This window comes from Thermobia domestica, chromosome 8 (assembly GCF_964235325.1).
Source record: "Thermobia domestica chromosome 8, izTheDome1.hap1.1, whole genome shotgun sequence".
Lineage (NCBI taxonomy): Eukaryota > Metazoa > Arthropoda > Insecta > Zygentoma > Lepismatidae > Thermobia > Thermobia domestica.
Window position 1 is genome coordinate 70,539,639 of NC_137461.1, and position 17,431 is coordinate 70,557,069.

The 17,431-nt window shown below is 34.1% G+C and overlaps 1 protein-coding gene and 1 long non-coding RNA gene across 3 annotated transcripts in view; one reads left to right on the forward strand and one right to left on the reverse strand.

Moving 5' to 3' along the window:
• Positions 1-17,431, forward strand: part of Smr (nuclear receptor corepressor smrter) — a 389,247-nt gene that overhangs the window by 184,568 nt on the left and 187,248 nt on the right. For both annotated transcript variants that reach the window (XM_081768606.1, XM_081768607.1), the window contains exons 5-6: positions 10,101-10,268; positions 14,786-14,893. In XM_081768606.1, the coding sequence (XP_081624732.1) occupies positions 10,101-10,268; positions 14,786-14,893 (276 nt within the window). The remainder of the gene's footprint in view (positions 1-10,100; positions 10,269-14,785; positions 14,894-17,431) is intronic.
• The window catches only part of LOC145692983 (uncharacterized), a 66,855-nt gene that overhangs the window by 28,136 nt on the left and 21,288 nt on the right, over positions 1-17,431 (reverse strand). The window lies entirely within an intron of this gene.

Below are 17,431 nucleotides of genomic sequence, written 5' to 3' on the forward strand. Positions count from 1 at the left end.
GATACCCTGTCTCCATATAACTGTAAAAAAGTTGAGGTTGACATTGAACGGTATAGCACGGATAAAATGTTTTAACCAGGTCTGTACACAAACTAGTTCTTGTATATTGTGTCCAAAGAGGGATAATTACTCGCATTTATAGATAAATATTTTGTTTTACTTTATTATAGACTACAGTAGTTCTTGTATATTTGAAGACAGGAAATCAAGTTGAGTTAAGATAGTTCAATTGCCATGACTATCATCATACTAGTCCCGTAAAACCTATTACTTGATGACGGAAAAGAACACGAAATAAATTAAGTTGTATTTCCGGTTACTTGAAAATAGGGTGCTAATGGAGATACAGAAGAATAATATCTCGGCTATAAAGTGGAGTTTTTACGAGTAAAAATATAAGATAAGTGTTTTAAGATTACAAATCAACATGAGCCATAGAACATGCAACAAAATAAAGAAACATTAACACAAAGAATATACAATGTAAAAGAAGACTCACGTAAATCATTATAGTTGAAACAACTGCATATTCTATCCCAAAGATTTTTATCAACGAAAATAACTGCAGCTTGTTCCGGCATCAGCACTCCCCAATAGAGTGTCACAAGAACAATTTTCTTGTGTAAGCGTATCTAGTAAAAGTGTAAATTCGGTTAATTTAATACGAGTTTTTAAAGATATGAACAGATGAATATTGCCAAAAATTCTACACATCACATATATATTGTTACTTCGTAGCAAAAGAAACTGTGACCAAAGCTTCAACAGACACTGTATTTTAAACTATAATGTGTTAACAATTTCGGATACCTAACATATCCTTCATCAGGCACTTAAAGGATACGTTAGTATCCGATAATGTAACACATTGTAGTTTAAAATAGTATGTGTTGAAGCGTTTGTCAGTGTTTCTTTTGTTATAATATTCAATCCAAACCCATGGATGGTGTTTGTAGTGATACGTAAGATTGTAGTAATACGACCTAATGAAATAAATTAATAAAATTTATTGTGTGTGTGTCATTGTTACTTTAAAGGTATAAGGTAGTGCAGAATCAGTTTCAATTAAGATGCAATCAGTAATTTCAGAAAATGGCATTACTCAAGCAGACGGGTCTACCAAAATTTGACAGATTTCTTATATTTCCAGCTTAGGTTAGGTTTATTAGGACATTACTCGAGCAGATGAACGTTTAAGTTATCTATTCGGTAGAACCGTCTGCTCGAGTGAACTCCAGAAAATTTCCATTAAATAAACAGAAAGTGAAAACAGTAATGCAAAATACTAGTAACTCAGGTTAAAAGCATGATTGGATAATTGCCCCAAACGGGGGAGGGAGGGAGGAATAATTTCGTAGGTCCGGAGGGAATTTTCCTCGTGGCATCAAATCATCACTGAGTGTAATAGTAGGCTCAGATCTACTCTTAGTTCTCAGAATAGCATACATTTCATTCCGTTCCAGTGTATGTTGTCATCTATAGTATAGTTCCTCTAATCTGGACTAGATGTAACCAAACGCTATCCGCATCACCGGAAATCCAGATTACACGGAATTGGCCGTAAAATGCACGAATACAAGGACTCGTCTAAACTTTCATTTTTCTTTTTGTTTTGTTTTTTAACGTGCTTCTGTTGCCCGAATTGTCTTTGCTAACGAGTTTTGCACAAAAGTTTTCAATATCTTTCCAACTGAGAGGTGTCGAAAATTACGTAGTACAGGGGTATATTGTGCTTTTTTAAAATCCTGTCCGGATTAGCGCTATTTTGCCGTATTTAGAGTCCATACAGAAGTTGATGAGGGAAGCCACATCGGTAAAAATAGTTCTGTCACTTCAAACTAAAGGAAGGAAAGTAACTAATGTTCTACTTTTTGTATTGGGTTAAGCTTTCTTCTCTTAGTTGAAGTAACGAAATTAATTTTTACTGATACGACTTCCGGAGCCGTCACTGAGACCTTGAAACATAATAAGTCTCACAGAATTCAACTTTATATCATTCTGTGACATATTTCCGACTATAGCTCTCGATATTAGATTCACTTGTACAAATTTACTTACAGTGATCCAGCTTAAAACACTTGGCAACGTCTTGTCCTTTTACGCGTTACAACTTGCCAATTTAGTAGGCATGTCTGCATGAGGGAATTTGGTGCGTGAAACGCATAAGAGTACAGAGCCTTAGAAAGCGAAGGCATTTATTTATATACTTGTTAGTTTTATGTATATTTATTTATATACGTTTTGTATGAGACGAAACTTTTAATAATGTGGTATCCGAACCAATATTCAGGTTTATGTCCAACACGCACTTCTACAAAAAAATCAGACTCAAGACATGGCGCGCAGAGAACACGTGTGTTAGACGCTTAGCCATGAGGGGCATGTTACTGAAAAGTGTGCACGTTGAGTGAAAATACTGCACCGTAATACGGCGATTTGTTGTTAACTAGTGATGAGTGCATACTTACCTGTTAATTACGAGAGATATAAGTTAAATCTTCGATGAATTTTCAAAATACGTTCCTAGTCATGTAATTAAATTATCACTTCAGTGTTACATATTTAAATGAGTTTTTTTTTTTTTTTTTTTTTTTGCTTGTAATCTATGCTGTTTATACTGTAGTCCTCGACGAAGCACAATGTAAGGATGGATTTAAGAAATTTTAGATACCACAATGGTCTATATATAAAAAAAGGAAACACTGCTATCAAATTGCGTTCCGTTTTTTAAATTATGTATCATTCTAGTTCCTAAAATGTATTAATCCATATTTATTGTGCTACTTCGAAGACTGCAGCATGACTAGTCGATATTGTCACAGATTTGTATCATACGGCTCAGTAGGTTAGATTATTATTATGATTAATCGCAATATATGTTGCGAACGATTACCAATTATAAAGTTTAAGTGTACTTTAATCGCAAAGAAAAGGAACTTCATTAAACTCAGCCCCACTTTTTGAATTTTGCTGAATAACTTAGACAATGAAGAACATCAAACATTTTGAAAGTAAGCTAGTAGAGTTCCCAGCGACGTGAAAAATCTGCAAAAGTCAGGGAATTTTAAGTACGAATTTTTACTTAGAACTTTTTTCTTTTTCTTTTTTTTACCGAGCTATTTTGTAGGAATATTTTATGAAATAAATTAGTTTGTTTTGCATTCTTTACCTACACTCACTATATATACATGTACATTCATAGTGTCTGAGCAGTTCCGTTGTCGGGAGAAACATAGTTGCTTTCATACATTATATATAGGCTTGGAAACTTAATCGTCGCCTGGAAAACCTGGAAAAGTCAGGGAATTCGTGCTTGCCAAATAAATGGGAATCCTGGTTAAATACTATCTTTTTTTTTTTTAAAAAAAAAAAAAAAAACCACTTTTAAGTATATTAATAACAGGCAAACCTTTTATTTCTTTTATGTATACACCAAAAATTTTTGTGCCCAATTTATTATGACATAATTATTGGGCTCCCAAATTTGCATACTATTCGAAAGATCTCGAAAACAATTATTAGTTCATGTAATATCATTTTACAGGGGCTTTGTGGCTCATTTTCAAAATTTTTGAAGTCCTACAGTGTCTTTAAGCTATTCAAAGTTTGTTATGAAATTAAAAAAAAAAAAAAAAAAAAAAAAAAAACCTGTGTTAACTAACAAAGACCCTTACTCTGCCTACATTTGAATAGTGTAAGACTACTTCTGCTTTCGAAACAAATGAATTTGATAATCAGCAGAAAAGATTTAGAAATCTTGAGCAGCTCTTACACTGTAAATATTTTCCGATAGCGTCGTTTTGAATTGCGGAAACGAACGTATTTTCCAGTGTCAGCACTATCTGTTGAGGATATATGCACTTGCGTCCGTAGAAAATTTCGCGCGGGGGGGGGGGGGGGGGGGGCAAAAAGATTAGCTTGCTCTTATATGATTTTTGGCTTGTTGGAATTCAGATTACACAATCTCCAAGCCCTATAAAGATTAATATGTTGCGTACATTCCAGGAGATTATTATTATTATTATTATTATTATTATTATTATTATTATTATTATTATTATTATTATTATTATTATTATTATTATTATTATTAGAAAGATAAAAATCGAAGTAATTGTGGTCTGGAGGATTGAGAAAGATATTTAACCATTTAATGTGCTCCCGTATTTTCGAACAAGAAGTCACGACCTCCTTTCAGGGGCGTCGTTTAGGGTGCAGAAGGCAATTTTCCCTCCCTGAGTTTGAGAAACAACATACTTTACTCAACTGTCTACTAATATACTAGTAAAACCCGTGAAAATCTTATGTCGGTGGGGGCCTTCCCTTCCCCCCAAGCCAAATTTGAAATGATTTAAAATGACACCTCTGCTTCCTTTTAGTAGCATTTTCCCTTTTCTATTACTACAAAACATGCAAATATTATTTATTTTGATGATAATATTATTATTGTAAAACTACGAAAGACAGCAAGTACGAAATGAAATTAGATGACAAAATAGATTACATAAAATTAATCTATATACATTGTACACGAAAATTGTACAGACTACTTCAAAATTTTTGTAGCACAACCTTCCCAGAGTCCTCTTTTAAAATATTTCTTTCTTTCTCTTGTTATTTAACAAGTCAATATGACATGCACTTCGAGTCAAATGGAAATACGTTTTATTCATATAAGAGCAACATGAACTTTTATCAACGCTGAACAGAAAATTTATAAGAAAAAAGTATATATTACTTAGCAATAGCAGGAGAGACCACATTCAGGATTATCACAATAAAGATCACTATCAGTCTGCCAACGTCCTCATATTTCTGGTAACTAAAACCATTTCAGATTTCACTCACACAACTAAATTGTTTACTAAGTTTGATTTGAAGTATGAATTTCTATCCTTTATTATTCATTATACGAATCACAGTTAATGAAGTATTATAGGGAGCTGGCTTTAATGCGAAGCGGAGGAATTCAGAGTTGATTGACAGGTGCCCCACTTCGTCACCAAGAAACGGTCACTCGACGGTCCTGGGCAGGGTTGCTAGTGCGTTGTCAAAAAATTCAGCTAATACTCACTTAATTCAAAGAGTTTATGCAATTATACAATCCCTGTATACGTGGACACACGCAAATTAGGCTGTGATAACAAATGCTTCAGTTTTTTCTCTCTCTCGTTGCACTGCACAATGGCCTTCCTTATTACTTTTCTAGTTTCGCTGTGTATAGTTTGCCCTCTCTTACGCTGTAAAGCCATTGTCAGATGAATAATAAGCAACAAAACCGCAACCACAACAGCACACAACAAATAACCAACTCTCACTAACTCTTCAGAATGACATTCATGTGACAATTTTTTAACCCTGGCGACGCTGACATATAGAAGGAGTTTAAGGGAGTATTGCAAGTCAGGCAGAAAAATTGTTTTAATTTTCCCCCCTTTACCTCAGCCCGCGCTGGTAAACAAGCTAGCTCCCTATTATTACTAATGCAGAAATTTTGCATATCTGGGAAGTTTATTTGATAATGGCTCTTTTCAAAGTCACGTGGTTAATTAGAAAAACACTAAATTTGCTTCATCTAAATTACTCTAATAAATATTAAAACAAGGTTCACATAGCACACGAATAATAACCAATCAATACTTTATATGCGTTACTTTTTGAACAAAAATTGTACACGTCTTGGCTTTTTTCCGAAGGCATCCAACACAGCAGATATAAATTCTGTTTTGTTCTTTTGTACACTTTCTCGATGGAGACTCATCATGCATAATCCTGTTAATCCTTCTTCAGACATGGTAGATCTTAACCAAGTTTAACACGCCTTAATGTACTAAAACTTCTTTCAGCGGTACAAGTTGTAACATGAAATGTAATAGAAATTTGAATTGCCTCTTTTATTGCTGGGTAAAATGTAGATTGGTCCATCAAGTTGAAAAGAGTGAGTTTTTCTAAATTGGCAGAATCCAGATTTCTGTGTCTCCACAAATCAAACCAGCTTCTGTCTTGTACATTCGGCTTACTTCTTCCATCTTCTGCAAGAACTGATACTTAGAAAGATTTCTTATCTCGGATGGATGTAATGCAAATAGAGAGAAACCTGGACTATTGTCCTCAAAAAATCTGTTATTTAGTGACCTAAAAAGAGAAGCGATGTATGGGGCGAAAATTAATTTGCAATAATATTCTTCTGTGCAAGTAGAAGGGGGATTAGCACGATGAACTTGTCGAGACTAAGTTCTTGGAACTGTTGCGTGAATATCAAGTTCTTTCGCTACACTATTGCACTTTTGAAAAATCGCTTGAAAAGTTTCTTCTGCGTTTACTCTGTGATTTCTAAATATACCAATCAACTCATTGATATGAGACTTTGCTGCCATTAAGTTCAATTGGATTCCTTGTAAAATTTGCGCCACTGACTCAAGATAGGAAGAATAATTACTGATAATTACCAAAGAAACTATGAAACTACCTGTAGATCCTGTACAGAAAAGGCGATAAGCATTGCTTCTTATATGTGAAACAGGAGAATTTATAGATAAGTCTTCTAGTGCACGCATTATTTGAACGAAGTGTTCAGAAAATATTCTTATGCTATTGTATTTAGAAGTCCATTTAGTATCTGAAGGGATTGGGATACTAGGAATAAGTTTCCTTCTCAATGGGCTTTCACGAAAGAAAGTAATGATTTCTTTAACAGTGTTGACGGTGTTGCATATGTCGGAAACGGAACACAATTTGTTTACAACAAGATTTAGCTTATGTGAAGCGCAGTGGTTAAAAAATGCTTTAGGACATTTTTTCCTAATAATACTTTGGACTCCATTACTACATCCTGCCATGGTAGAACAGCCACCAAAGCCTTGTCCAACAAGTTCACATTCAGATAAACCGGTCTCCTCTAAAGCTTTTAGAATTGTCTTAGCAATGTGTTCGGCATTGAACTCATCTAATGGAATGAATCCGATGAAGTCTTCGCGTACCTTATTTTCACTGGGGTCATAAAATCGAATCCGTATCGATAATTGTTCTATACCCGCAATATCGGCTGTCTCGTCTGCCAGCACGCTTTACTACTTGGAAGACATAATCTTAGGCTTTATATAATTTCGGAATAAAACATTACCGGCAATTGATATATGCTCATTCTGAATACGTACTGACACATACTTGGCGTTTTCAGCGGCAGTCTCAAAGTGCTGTTTTAATAAACCATCGCCAGAATCCACCCTAAATTAGAGATCATAGAAATTACCAGAATTGAAATCCTTTCCTCTCAAAGATAAGTCATGTGTTGCACAAAGTACAATTGACTCAATAATAAATGATAGCTTTTTCCTGTTCTCAACTTGTTTGAGCTGCTTCGTTTACTTTGTTCAACAGGTAAAGTTTTGTTAGTCATAACGTTTGAAAAAGCTTGACATGTTCTGTGGATGCGATGTGCCATTCAGATTTTTCGTGTGAACGAGCACAGGCAAAAAATTCATTGTACTTTTGGAATGGAGTTACAATAGAAGACCCCTGAGGTCCCTTTTTTTATAGGTGGCCGAAATAAAACACAATGTCGACCTAGCCCTTTCTGTAGTTTTCTAGAGTATGAAAGCCAAGGATACTGACTAAACCATTTGTATAGAAAAGGACGCTTTCCAGTCACAGCATCTTGTTTAAAATTATACGTTTGGTTGGCTTTCATGGAGATACTAGAAGATCATACTTGTCAGTGTCCAACAGACATGCCTGGGAATTTAAATCAACATAATTCCCAATATCTTTGGGATCATAGCTGATCACGTCACTTAAAACACTGTCAGAAAATGTGGAATCAAATTTGGGACATTTGGAGGAAATTACACTCACTTCGCAGTCATTTGATAACTCCATTTCTTCACTATCGCTTAACTCCACTTTTGCACCAAGACTTATTGCAGAAGAAGTATCTTTAGAAAAGGTAGTTTCTTTTAAGAATTTATCAATCTTTGTTTTTTTTTTTTTCTGTCCATTGTCGGAGCAGAGAAAAAAGGCTACTATTAGTTTAATTAAGCGCACAAATTAAAATAAATTGGAAACAAATATCAACAAGCGGTTTCCACACAATTAAGAACTCAACTGAACTAACTTGACTTCTTTTACTTGAAACATTGACTAGCTACCACAAATAGAAATTTATAATGCCTAACTGGCAACAGATAGTGTATTTTGTTAGTATCCCTTCTTTATCAGATGAAAATAACATTCCATACAAAGGAAGTTTGGTAGGCAGATCATTTACCCAACCTTGAAATATGGATTAGCGAGTAGTCATTATTGGTGACAAGTAGCAGGTCATAGCTTTATTGGTCTTGCTTTTGAATACAGGTAAGGGGTAGGACAGAGGGAGGCAATAAATACCGTCTCTTTCCTTGTTTCAACAAAGAAAACAGAGCGAGCCATCCCCAAGCCAGCGAACTCATGTCCCCCCTTTATTTTTAAAGACGTTCCGTTTTGCGTGCTTGTCCTTGCTCTCCTCTGAAGACACAAACAACGCCTTTGTTCGATTTATAAAGGAAACCGCCCGCTGAATTAAAATATTTATTTTCAATTGTGCACTTGACCCAACCCAAGTCATGTGTTTGTAAGGATTTCATATAAGCAACGCAGAGATTGAGAGAGAGAGCAATGCATACTTTTAACGATGAGTGTGTCTCCTCTTTCTTCGAAGAAGTTTTGGTCACTTGGGAAGACGGAGTAATGCTACCTTGTTTTCCTGACATTTGACTTGGAAGACCCACCAAGAGGTCTAGCAGGTCAAAATAATCTATTCTTGAGTGGCAATCAAGATATTGTCATAATAAGCATTTTACATTGTGCATCAGGTCGATATATATATATATATATATATATATATATATATATATATATATATATATAATATAGCACACAAGTGGAAATGTGTAGATAAGATATGAAGCTCCGGTTTTATAAACATCCTTCTTTCTTTAAAAAAATACGTTTTTTATTTGAAACAATTACTTCTTATTATAGAGATATTAGCCTGTACTCACTAGATTCCAGGGGAGGTCGAACGGGTCGACCCCCCCCCCCCTGCGGACGCCCATGGATATATGAAATCTAAAATAGAAAGGTGAACTGTGAGGAAATATTTCCTTTATTTCGTATTAAATAAAAAGAAAGTAAAGTAATACGAACCTTCTAAAATTTCTTTTATAATGTTATTTACCTTTTCACTTTGTCGTACATCCTAATCTTCCCCGAATACCTAAATTTCGATACTCTACACTGGCACCTTCCTCTGAGTCCATAATTAGGCTTGGTTGCTTAGAGTTAAGCATCTTTTCTCAGTACCGATGCTATATTAGACATGGATGTGTAGTTAGAGATCAAACCCGGAACCCGTACGTTAAAGACGCGCGCGCTATTATAGATATGCTAGGTGTGAGTTGTGGAGAATATCGTGTTAGTTATAAGGATGAACTGTAATATATATATAAACTGGTTTGTGATGTTGAATTCTTTCCCTGCTTTCCTCTTCTTAATGAAGCCGTCATCGACAATATAGTATCAAAAATTGAGTTCATATTTAGAATCAAGACACTCAAGAGAAAAGACAAATAAAATCTATATTTGTTATTATATTTTTTCAGAATCACAATGAATTCTGAACTAACTTTAGCCTGGATTGTGATAAAAATTCTATGGGAATGAAAGTATTTGCGTTCGCCATTTAGATCAATTTCATGTATTTTTGAAATGAAACTTTCTTTACCTGTCGCATTACATATTATGAATTCCGTTTTAAGATTCTTAAATTGCTAATATTCTTAGAAACATGCATATTAAATTCCATTATTATATCTTAAATTCTTCGTAACGTTCCTGAAAATGCCCAAGTAACGGTGTATTAAACTACAGACTTAATTTTTTTTCAGTCCCTTTCCGTGAGCATTTCCTACGCTCACGCAACTCTACTTTCGTATTTCATTCTTTTGTACCATACTTCAGTCGAATTGATAAGAAAATATAATGTGAATTGAATAGCATATGAGTATTGTTTTATAATGCTATCGATGATTTTTTTTAAAAAATTATATTGCTTTGTTTGACAGGAACCAGCTTACAACCCACAAGTGGAAGCGATCTCACCAACACTGCCACCGGACTCTTTACAAGATGAATTCCGCTCGACGAAAGATGAATTACTTCAACAGATTTCGAAAGTTGACAGAGAGATAGCAAAAACTGAATCACAGATATCAAAATTAAAAAAGAAGCAGGTGAGACTTAAATTTTAAGTTCAGTAGATCTAATAAAGTGTGATGAAAAGATCTGTAGCTTATACCCGTTCGTGATCTTACATAACGCCAATTAAAAAGGTAATAATGTGTAATAGGATATTTTATTAAATGATGATATTTGATTTATTTGCTGCTCAATTGGTTTGGTTTACTTATTTAGAAAGGTTCCAATTGTGTCTTAGCTTTGATGAATAAGCTAAATCTCTCGTAATTGTGAGAATACCTCGTGACACCCTTACATTTATTAGTGTGTGCCTTACATAAAAATATGCATTTTATTCCGTTATATGTGGTTCATATTGTGTTCTTTATAAAAGTAGATTTACTTTTCATCACAATGTTTATAAATACGTCTGTACATCGCATGGTGGTTTAAATTCTTAAGGACTTGATCAAAAGTTAAAAACGTCATTTAGTCTTTCTAAAACTGAGTGCATACGGTTTTTATAGATTGTTGATGTTGAATTTGACTAAATACGAAACAAAACGGAGGATTAATATGATAGACATAATTAAAAATAATTTAATTTCAATAGAAATTGGTATTGACGGGCTCTTGAGAACGCTGATAACGAATTTCATAATCACTTTTTGAAAACATAAAATGTCAGATCCAGTATGGCGGTCTTAAGATAAAAATAATTTGATTTTAAGTAAAACCTGCTTTAAGGGGTTTCCCAAGTCGCTCATTTTGAACTTCAAACAAATGAATGACAAATTTATTACTGTATGAGGTGGCCACCCAACGATGAAAACTGTGAGTAAGCTGATGGTCCCGTATACCGTGAAAAAACCTGGCATAAGTCATGATTTCGTTATCAAACTTTGAAAATCTAGATAATTTTCGAGTTAATTTTTAAAATTATTATTATTATTATTATCAGAAACCTTACCGGGCCGTTCTTATTGTGGTTGTGCGGTCAGTGGATTACTTCTATGAACTTTTTGACCGTGACATTGGAAAAGTTTTGGACTGTGAAAAATCCGCGAATACAAGTATTTAGTTTGAGCGGTGGGAACTCTATAACATTTTATTGAATATTTTCATTCATTGTACATCAATAAAAGGAAAGCGTGGAATACGCACCTAAAATCAGTTATGTATCGCCGCAGACATATCTGGATAAAACAAATTGGATATATTTATTGTAGATACTGTCGTAATTGATTAACTGTCAAATTTTATTGCATTTTTTACAACATAGTTCATAGTTGAGATTTACTTACTTTCAGTCGTTAACACCACTTGAAAGAAGAAATACAAACCTAAAGAAATTAAGTGCGATTGAAAACTGCGTTTGCTTGCATTCTGAGCGAGATTCGATGTGACTTGTTCGATACTTAGATTGAAATAGATTTCGACATTCAGTTATTTACATTGGGCCTTCAGAAATGTTCTTTTTGACGGTATAGATGCCAACCATGTGTTTCTGATAATCGAAACCATTGTGCAACAAATATAAAATGAAGAATGTACGTAGAGAAAATGAAGAGCGAAATCATTACGAACTCTGCCGTAACGAATTTCGTCTTACGTATGTAGATTCCTTAAGTTTTCTACATTGTCTCTGCTTTAAGTCGTTTCAAAGGTGAATTACAGCAAACTCTTGTATGTAAATACTAAAAATGACCAGTTCATCCTAGTAGTTAGGAATAGCGTAACGAAAACTCTTATAAGGGCTTACGTCATACTAGGTTCACTTTCTACAGGCGTACTCGTCAAAGCTATTTTCATGCTTCAAAACACGATGGATTCTCTCTTTAGTGTAATATGTAAAAATTACAATGCCCGATGCTAATTCGCAAACTACTAGCACGTAATCTATAATTCATGAATAGTGGTGAGGCAGGCTTCCATAATTTTGGTGTTGAGAAGGTTTAGGAAGCATTAGAGTAAGCAGAAACAATATTCAGTATCACTCTCCGTTAATGCAAAGACGGCATACTTGTTTCAAAATACTGTCACTAGTTTATTGTGAGTGTCAAAACTGAAATCATGAATAACATGTTCTCTAAATTAGTGGGATTGTTTAGTAGTAATTATAATAATATGAAATTAGTCAAGTGGACAAAAATATTCTTTGTAGATGTTGTAAGGATTTTTTTTTTTTTTTTTCTATTTGAATATGCTTTCCATAACGCCTATTAGCAAATATAAAACTAATTACTTCTCGAGTTTTCGTACGTTTATTCTCTTTAGCTAGAAACGTATATATTAGTCTTAATCTGAATAATATTGAATTCTTATACATTTCAGTTTTAGGGAACTTACATGTCAACAACTGTGTGTTTCGTAAGTTTCTTTGTCTTGCATTTAATCCTATTGTTTTAAGAAAGAAACTATTATCAATATATTAAGACTTTTTAATGTTCTTATTAAATGAAGAAAGTTCAAATTAAACTTTGATGGTTTAACGTGTTATAGCTTTTGAGTTTGTAAAATATAAGCTTTTCCAGTTATATTGTGTGTAATCTTATATTCTAATGTACTAACTTGCGATATGTTCCTGTAATCACCATAACTTCTATTATGAACTGTGTGTTTCGCATAGAATTAACGATTATCCTTCCTTAGCAATAGGTGATCTTATTTGTCTTACGAAGAAAAGTTAGTCATACTTCGAAGATGTAACTTCTGTGGAAATGATTAAATTAAAATTATTTTTGACTATAAATTACCAATGCATAACAATTTATAATAATTACAGGAAAATCTCGCAAGCAAGTGTTTCTTACGTTATATAACCATATTGTGTTTACTTCCAGCAATTTCTTCTATAGATTTTCAGTGTGATTTTCTTCAGCCGTATTAATCAGATTGTAAAGTTTATATAATATAGCGTTTGTCTGTTGTTAGTAAAACTTCCATTGAAGTGTTTGAACATTAACTGTTCATGAAAATGTTTTATACTTACATAATAAGTCCAAAGTTTTTATAAGCATTTTACACGGTATATAACAACATTGTTCCCAATTGATAACTTAAATTCCAAAGTATCCAATATTTGTTCTTCCCGGAATTCCTTCTATATTGCTAGTATACTTATCGATTAATATTTAAAAAATCACGATTTCATAAAATATCAGTAGTACTAGAATATAATTTCAGTATTATAGGAAACCGCTTCGGCATAATGTTGAATAGAGATGGCTTTTTAAAACTCGCAAGTAAGGTGAAATTTTTGATATTGTCATGTAGCGTTTCTTACATTCTAAAGATGTATCGGCTAAGGACACGTGTTCCCCCAAACTAGTAGAGGTATGAACATAATTTGTTTTAGAACTTTAGCCAAAACGTGGTAGATACAAAGTTGTACAGTAGAATCTGCTAATTTCGCTACTTTCCTAATTTTGTCTCATTTTTGCGGAAGGTACAGTTTTCTTAGTTTATTTCTGTAAGGTTTGCTTCAGTATCTTATTGGAACATGGCGATTTTCTAAGGTTTAGTCTTATGAGCATTCGATGCTTGTGATAAGTTGAGCTTTTTAGTGCTTGGAAATTCACGTATGTATGTATTCGCGGAAGAAAAAATATATAAATAAATGGAGGTCCGACTATTTGCTTTGCATAAGAAACCCATCAGCAACAGATATTTAGGCCATTATCCAGAAATGGCTGAAAGAACTCTATTTGTAAACTTCATAGTTAACCATTTCCAGTTGCAATATTAGATGCAATACGTTTCAAGTCGACACAAGACCCATCGTCTGATACTGCTACAAGAAACAATGGTAGGTAGCTAAATAAAATTGTTGGGAAAAATACTTTGTCTTGGTGAGTGATACGAGTAGCGCGTCAACTTTCCTTCTAAGTTTTTAGCCCGGCTCCTTTAAAGACTATAATTAATCAGTTCACAATATATTATCGAACATATGTGTGATACATTTTTGTCCAGTTGTCACTTCCACTAAAAATGAGAGAAGAGATTTGGATCACATTTATAGATATTTTTTCGAATCATAACATGTCCGCTGGTCGTGTACTCGAATTATACACGCTATGGCAGCCAGACTATGAATGAAATTTAGTGATTGATGTGGAGGACCACGTCACCTCTCTTGTTCTTTAAGAAAAAAAAAAAATCGCACAGGTAAGACTAAGAGAATGGTATTTTAGCCCGTAATTTTATTTTTCTGCGTATTATTGTTTCGTGAATACTAAGTAGATGGTTCCCCCTCCTCCCTCCTCCAATATGCACTCGAAATGCGTGTAATATTGAGATGGGAAAGACTAGATACCAAGAAATTCTATCAATAGATCAAAAAGGTTGGAGAGCTGTGCGTAAACTATCACTTAATGACTGTCAACTCAATTATTTCCCAACAGTTGCAACTCTATGCTAATAGAAGCTATCTAGAGGGTATATTAAAATCTGAGGAGTATTTTTAGGTGCAGTTAATATTTGTTTGCATGTTAAAACCAGTAAGTTGAATTTGTATTAAGACCAACTTGCGACTGAACATCTACAACTATATATTTGTTTTCAATCTTTGCAGCAAGAACTTGAAGAAGCAGCCAACAAACCTGCAATCGTAAAAGAGGAAGAAGAAACAACACAACCTAAACACCAAAGTTTAGCACAAAAAATCTATGCGGAAAATAGGGTAAGTCATATTACACATGTCATCATCATCATTTTGCCTCTGCTTGTTTTTGTACGCTCAAACCAGGAATATTCTTTGTCGTTAGTAACAATTAAGTTTTCAACAGTAGATTTCGCAGAATCGTAGAGTAACGTATCACGTTGTAAAAGAGGAATAAAACTTTTTTTTAACTTGTCAACAGAGAGAAGTTAAATGTCATTTCTTAAGTTAAAATTAAGGAGTAAATAAATGTAGACACGTCAGATGTTTCTAAAGTTCGTCATTGTATGCAGTGGATTGGGCTTCGTCAGAAAATGACATGCAAGGGTTCAGTCTATTTCAAATAGTCGGTTTTAAGCTAATAGTTGCTCGACTCTCAGAAATGTATAATAAATTACTTTAAGATAGAAGTTTATAAACAAATTTATGGTTTGTTTCCGCCCTCCTAAAAATGTCGGCCACATATAATGCATTTGTAAACATTTACGCGAAATAAAGTAGCTTCGGATCATTTTAGGAATCGTAGATAAGTATTGTTGTTTTAAGTATATTTCAGACTACATTATGAAGATAAGAATGATTGTAATAATGTTTCCTTACGACTGAAATTTAATGGTAAAATATGTTTCAAAAGTGTGAAAATAACATGCTTTTAAAGAGCATGGAAATATTCCATTAAAATTCTCCAACGGTAGGGAAACCGTGGTAGACATGGAGTAGGTGGACGCTGGTGGTAGCGTTGGGAAATCTAGGTTCCCTGAGCACAACAGTGATGTCAAAAGTCGTGCCCGGGCCCTGAGGCACCACAAATAGGATCCCGAAGTTTCGGGTACAGGTCCCTTTTATTCACCAATTAAACATGGAGTTATTAGATGCGGGTGGATCCATTGGAAAGGTATACTAAAATTTCCAGTCACGTGTATCAAAACTAAAATTTCGCGTGGGAATATAGGTTGAATAAGTATTTGTACACATCAAAAATGATTATTATGTCGGCAGGAGGGTGGGGAAGGTTGAAGTGAGGGACAAAAGAGGAATACCGAGAAGATTGATAAATTGTGTGACTACAGACTAGAGATTAATAATGTCTGAGACCGAGCAAGGTGGTAGCGAATCATCAAAGACATTGATCGCGCGTAAGCGAGAAAAGTCAGACTAAAAGAAGTAGAAGAGAAAACGTATGCTGTAAGTGCTTTCGCTAAACACTTTATCTGTTTCGCAGAACTTTAATGGTTTTATTTTATTTATTTATTTATTTTTACTTTTATTTTATTTTTATTTATTTTTTTAAAGCGTGAGTGATTTTGTTTTTACTACTATTTTGATTAATGTATAAAGCTATAGTAGTATATGCAGTTTCCTCAAATATAAGAACTTGTGATAGCTCTAGCTTTTGTGCATCTCAGGTATTCTGAGAAACTTCTGTCATCATAAATTTCTTATTCCATCATTGGATCTGGGTGTTTTAGGAGGTCTTTACAGTTGACTTCTCTCTTTCACTGTTCTTCATCCTCTATCTTTTCCTTATTGCTCTTCTTTCACGTGCTTTTGTGCTTAATCTAGGTCCCGTTCCTTGATCTTCCTCATGAGCATTATTTTCGTTCCGTTTTCCATGTAGTGTCCATGCCAGCTTAGCCTGGCGTGTCTACTTTTTTGTACACTCTTGGGTGAGAGTATTTTTTTTTTTAATCTTATTTTTTATTTGATCATCCTTTGTATTTCCAAAAGGGATCTCATTCTGTTGCTTGGATTCTCTTGCATTTCCCTTCTTGCCATTATCATGTTTCCGCAGTGTAGAATAGTAGTATGAAGTACATGTTATGTAATAGCATTGTAGCTTTCCCAACCCATGTAAAGTTATTCACGCTGTGGTAAAATCATTTTCCTCGTTCTTAAGGATTTCTCTCATTCGGCCATATATTGCCACTTTTGATCTCAGGTCTTCCGAACTTCGTGAATTGTTTTCCCCAAGAGTTTTGTTTTGCCTTGTTATGCTTGCATCTTAAAATAATCAAAGCTTCACTTTTCTCATAGCTTGTATTAAGGTTTCATTATTGAGTAAATTTGTCCCAACCATTCCTGTTGTCTTCGGTTTCCGCTCAATTCATTACGATGTATGAGAATATAAACATGTTCTAGCCTTTCTGTATTCCTTTGTCTTTGTAACAATGTTGAATACTATAAGAAAACACTGTTCCTTCTTTCACGCCATATTTCCCTTCGAATCGTTCACTTTTGCCATGATTCGTTCTTTAACTTAGGCTATTCAAAGACATTTTGATCTTCTACATTATTTTTTTTCTTTCATACTTTCCAACTTAGTAGTTCTTTCAGTATGGTCCACCGAGGTAGTTGTATATTTTCTCTAAATCCATAAATGCAATGCGGAAAACCTGGGTTCGATTCTTGGTTGGAGCTCATGTAGTTTGGATTTCTCGTTAAGCTGTAGGTGCACGTCTCGTATAGAGACGCTGTTGAGAGGGATGCTAAAAACCCAAACCAACTAGCAATATAGGTCTATAAATGCTGTAACACTTCCGTATTTTCGGCACTTTTCAA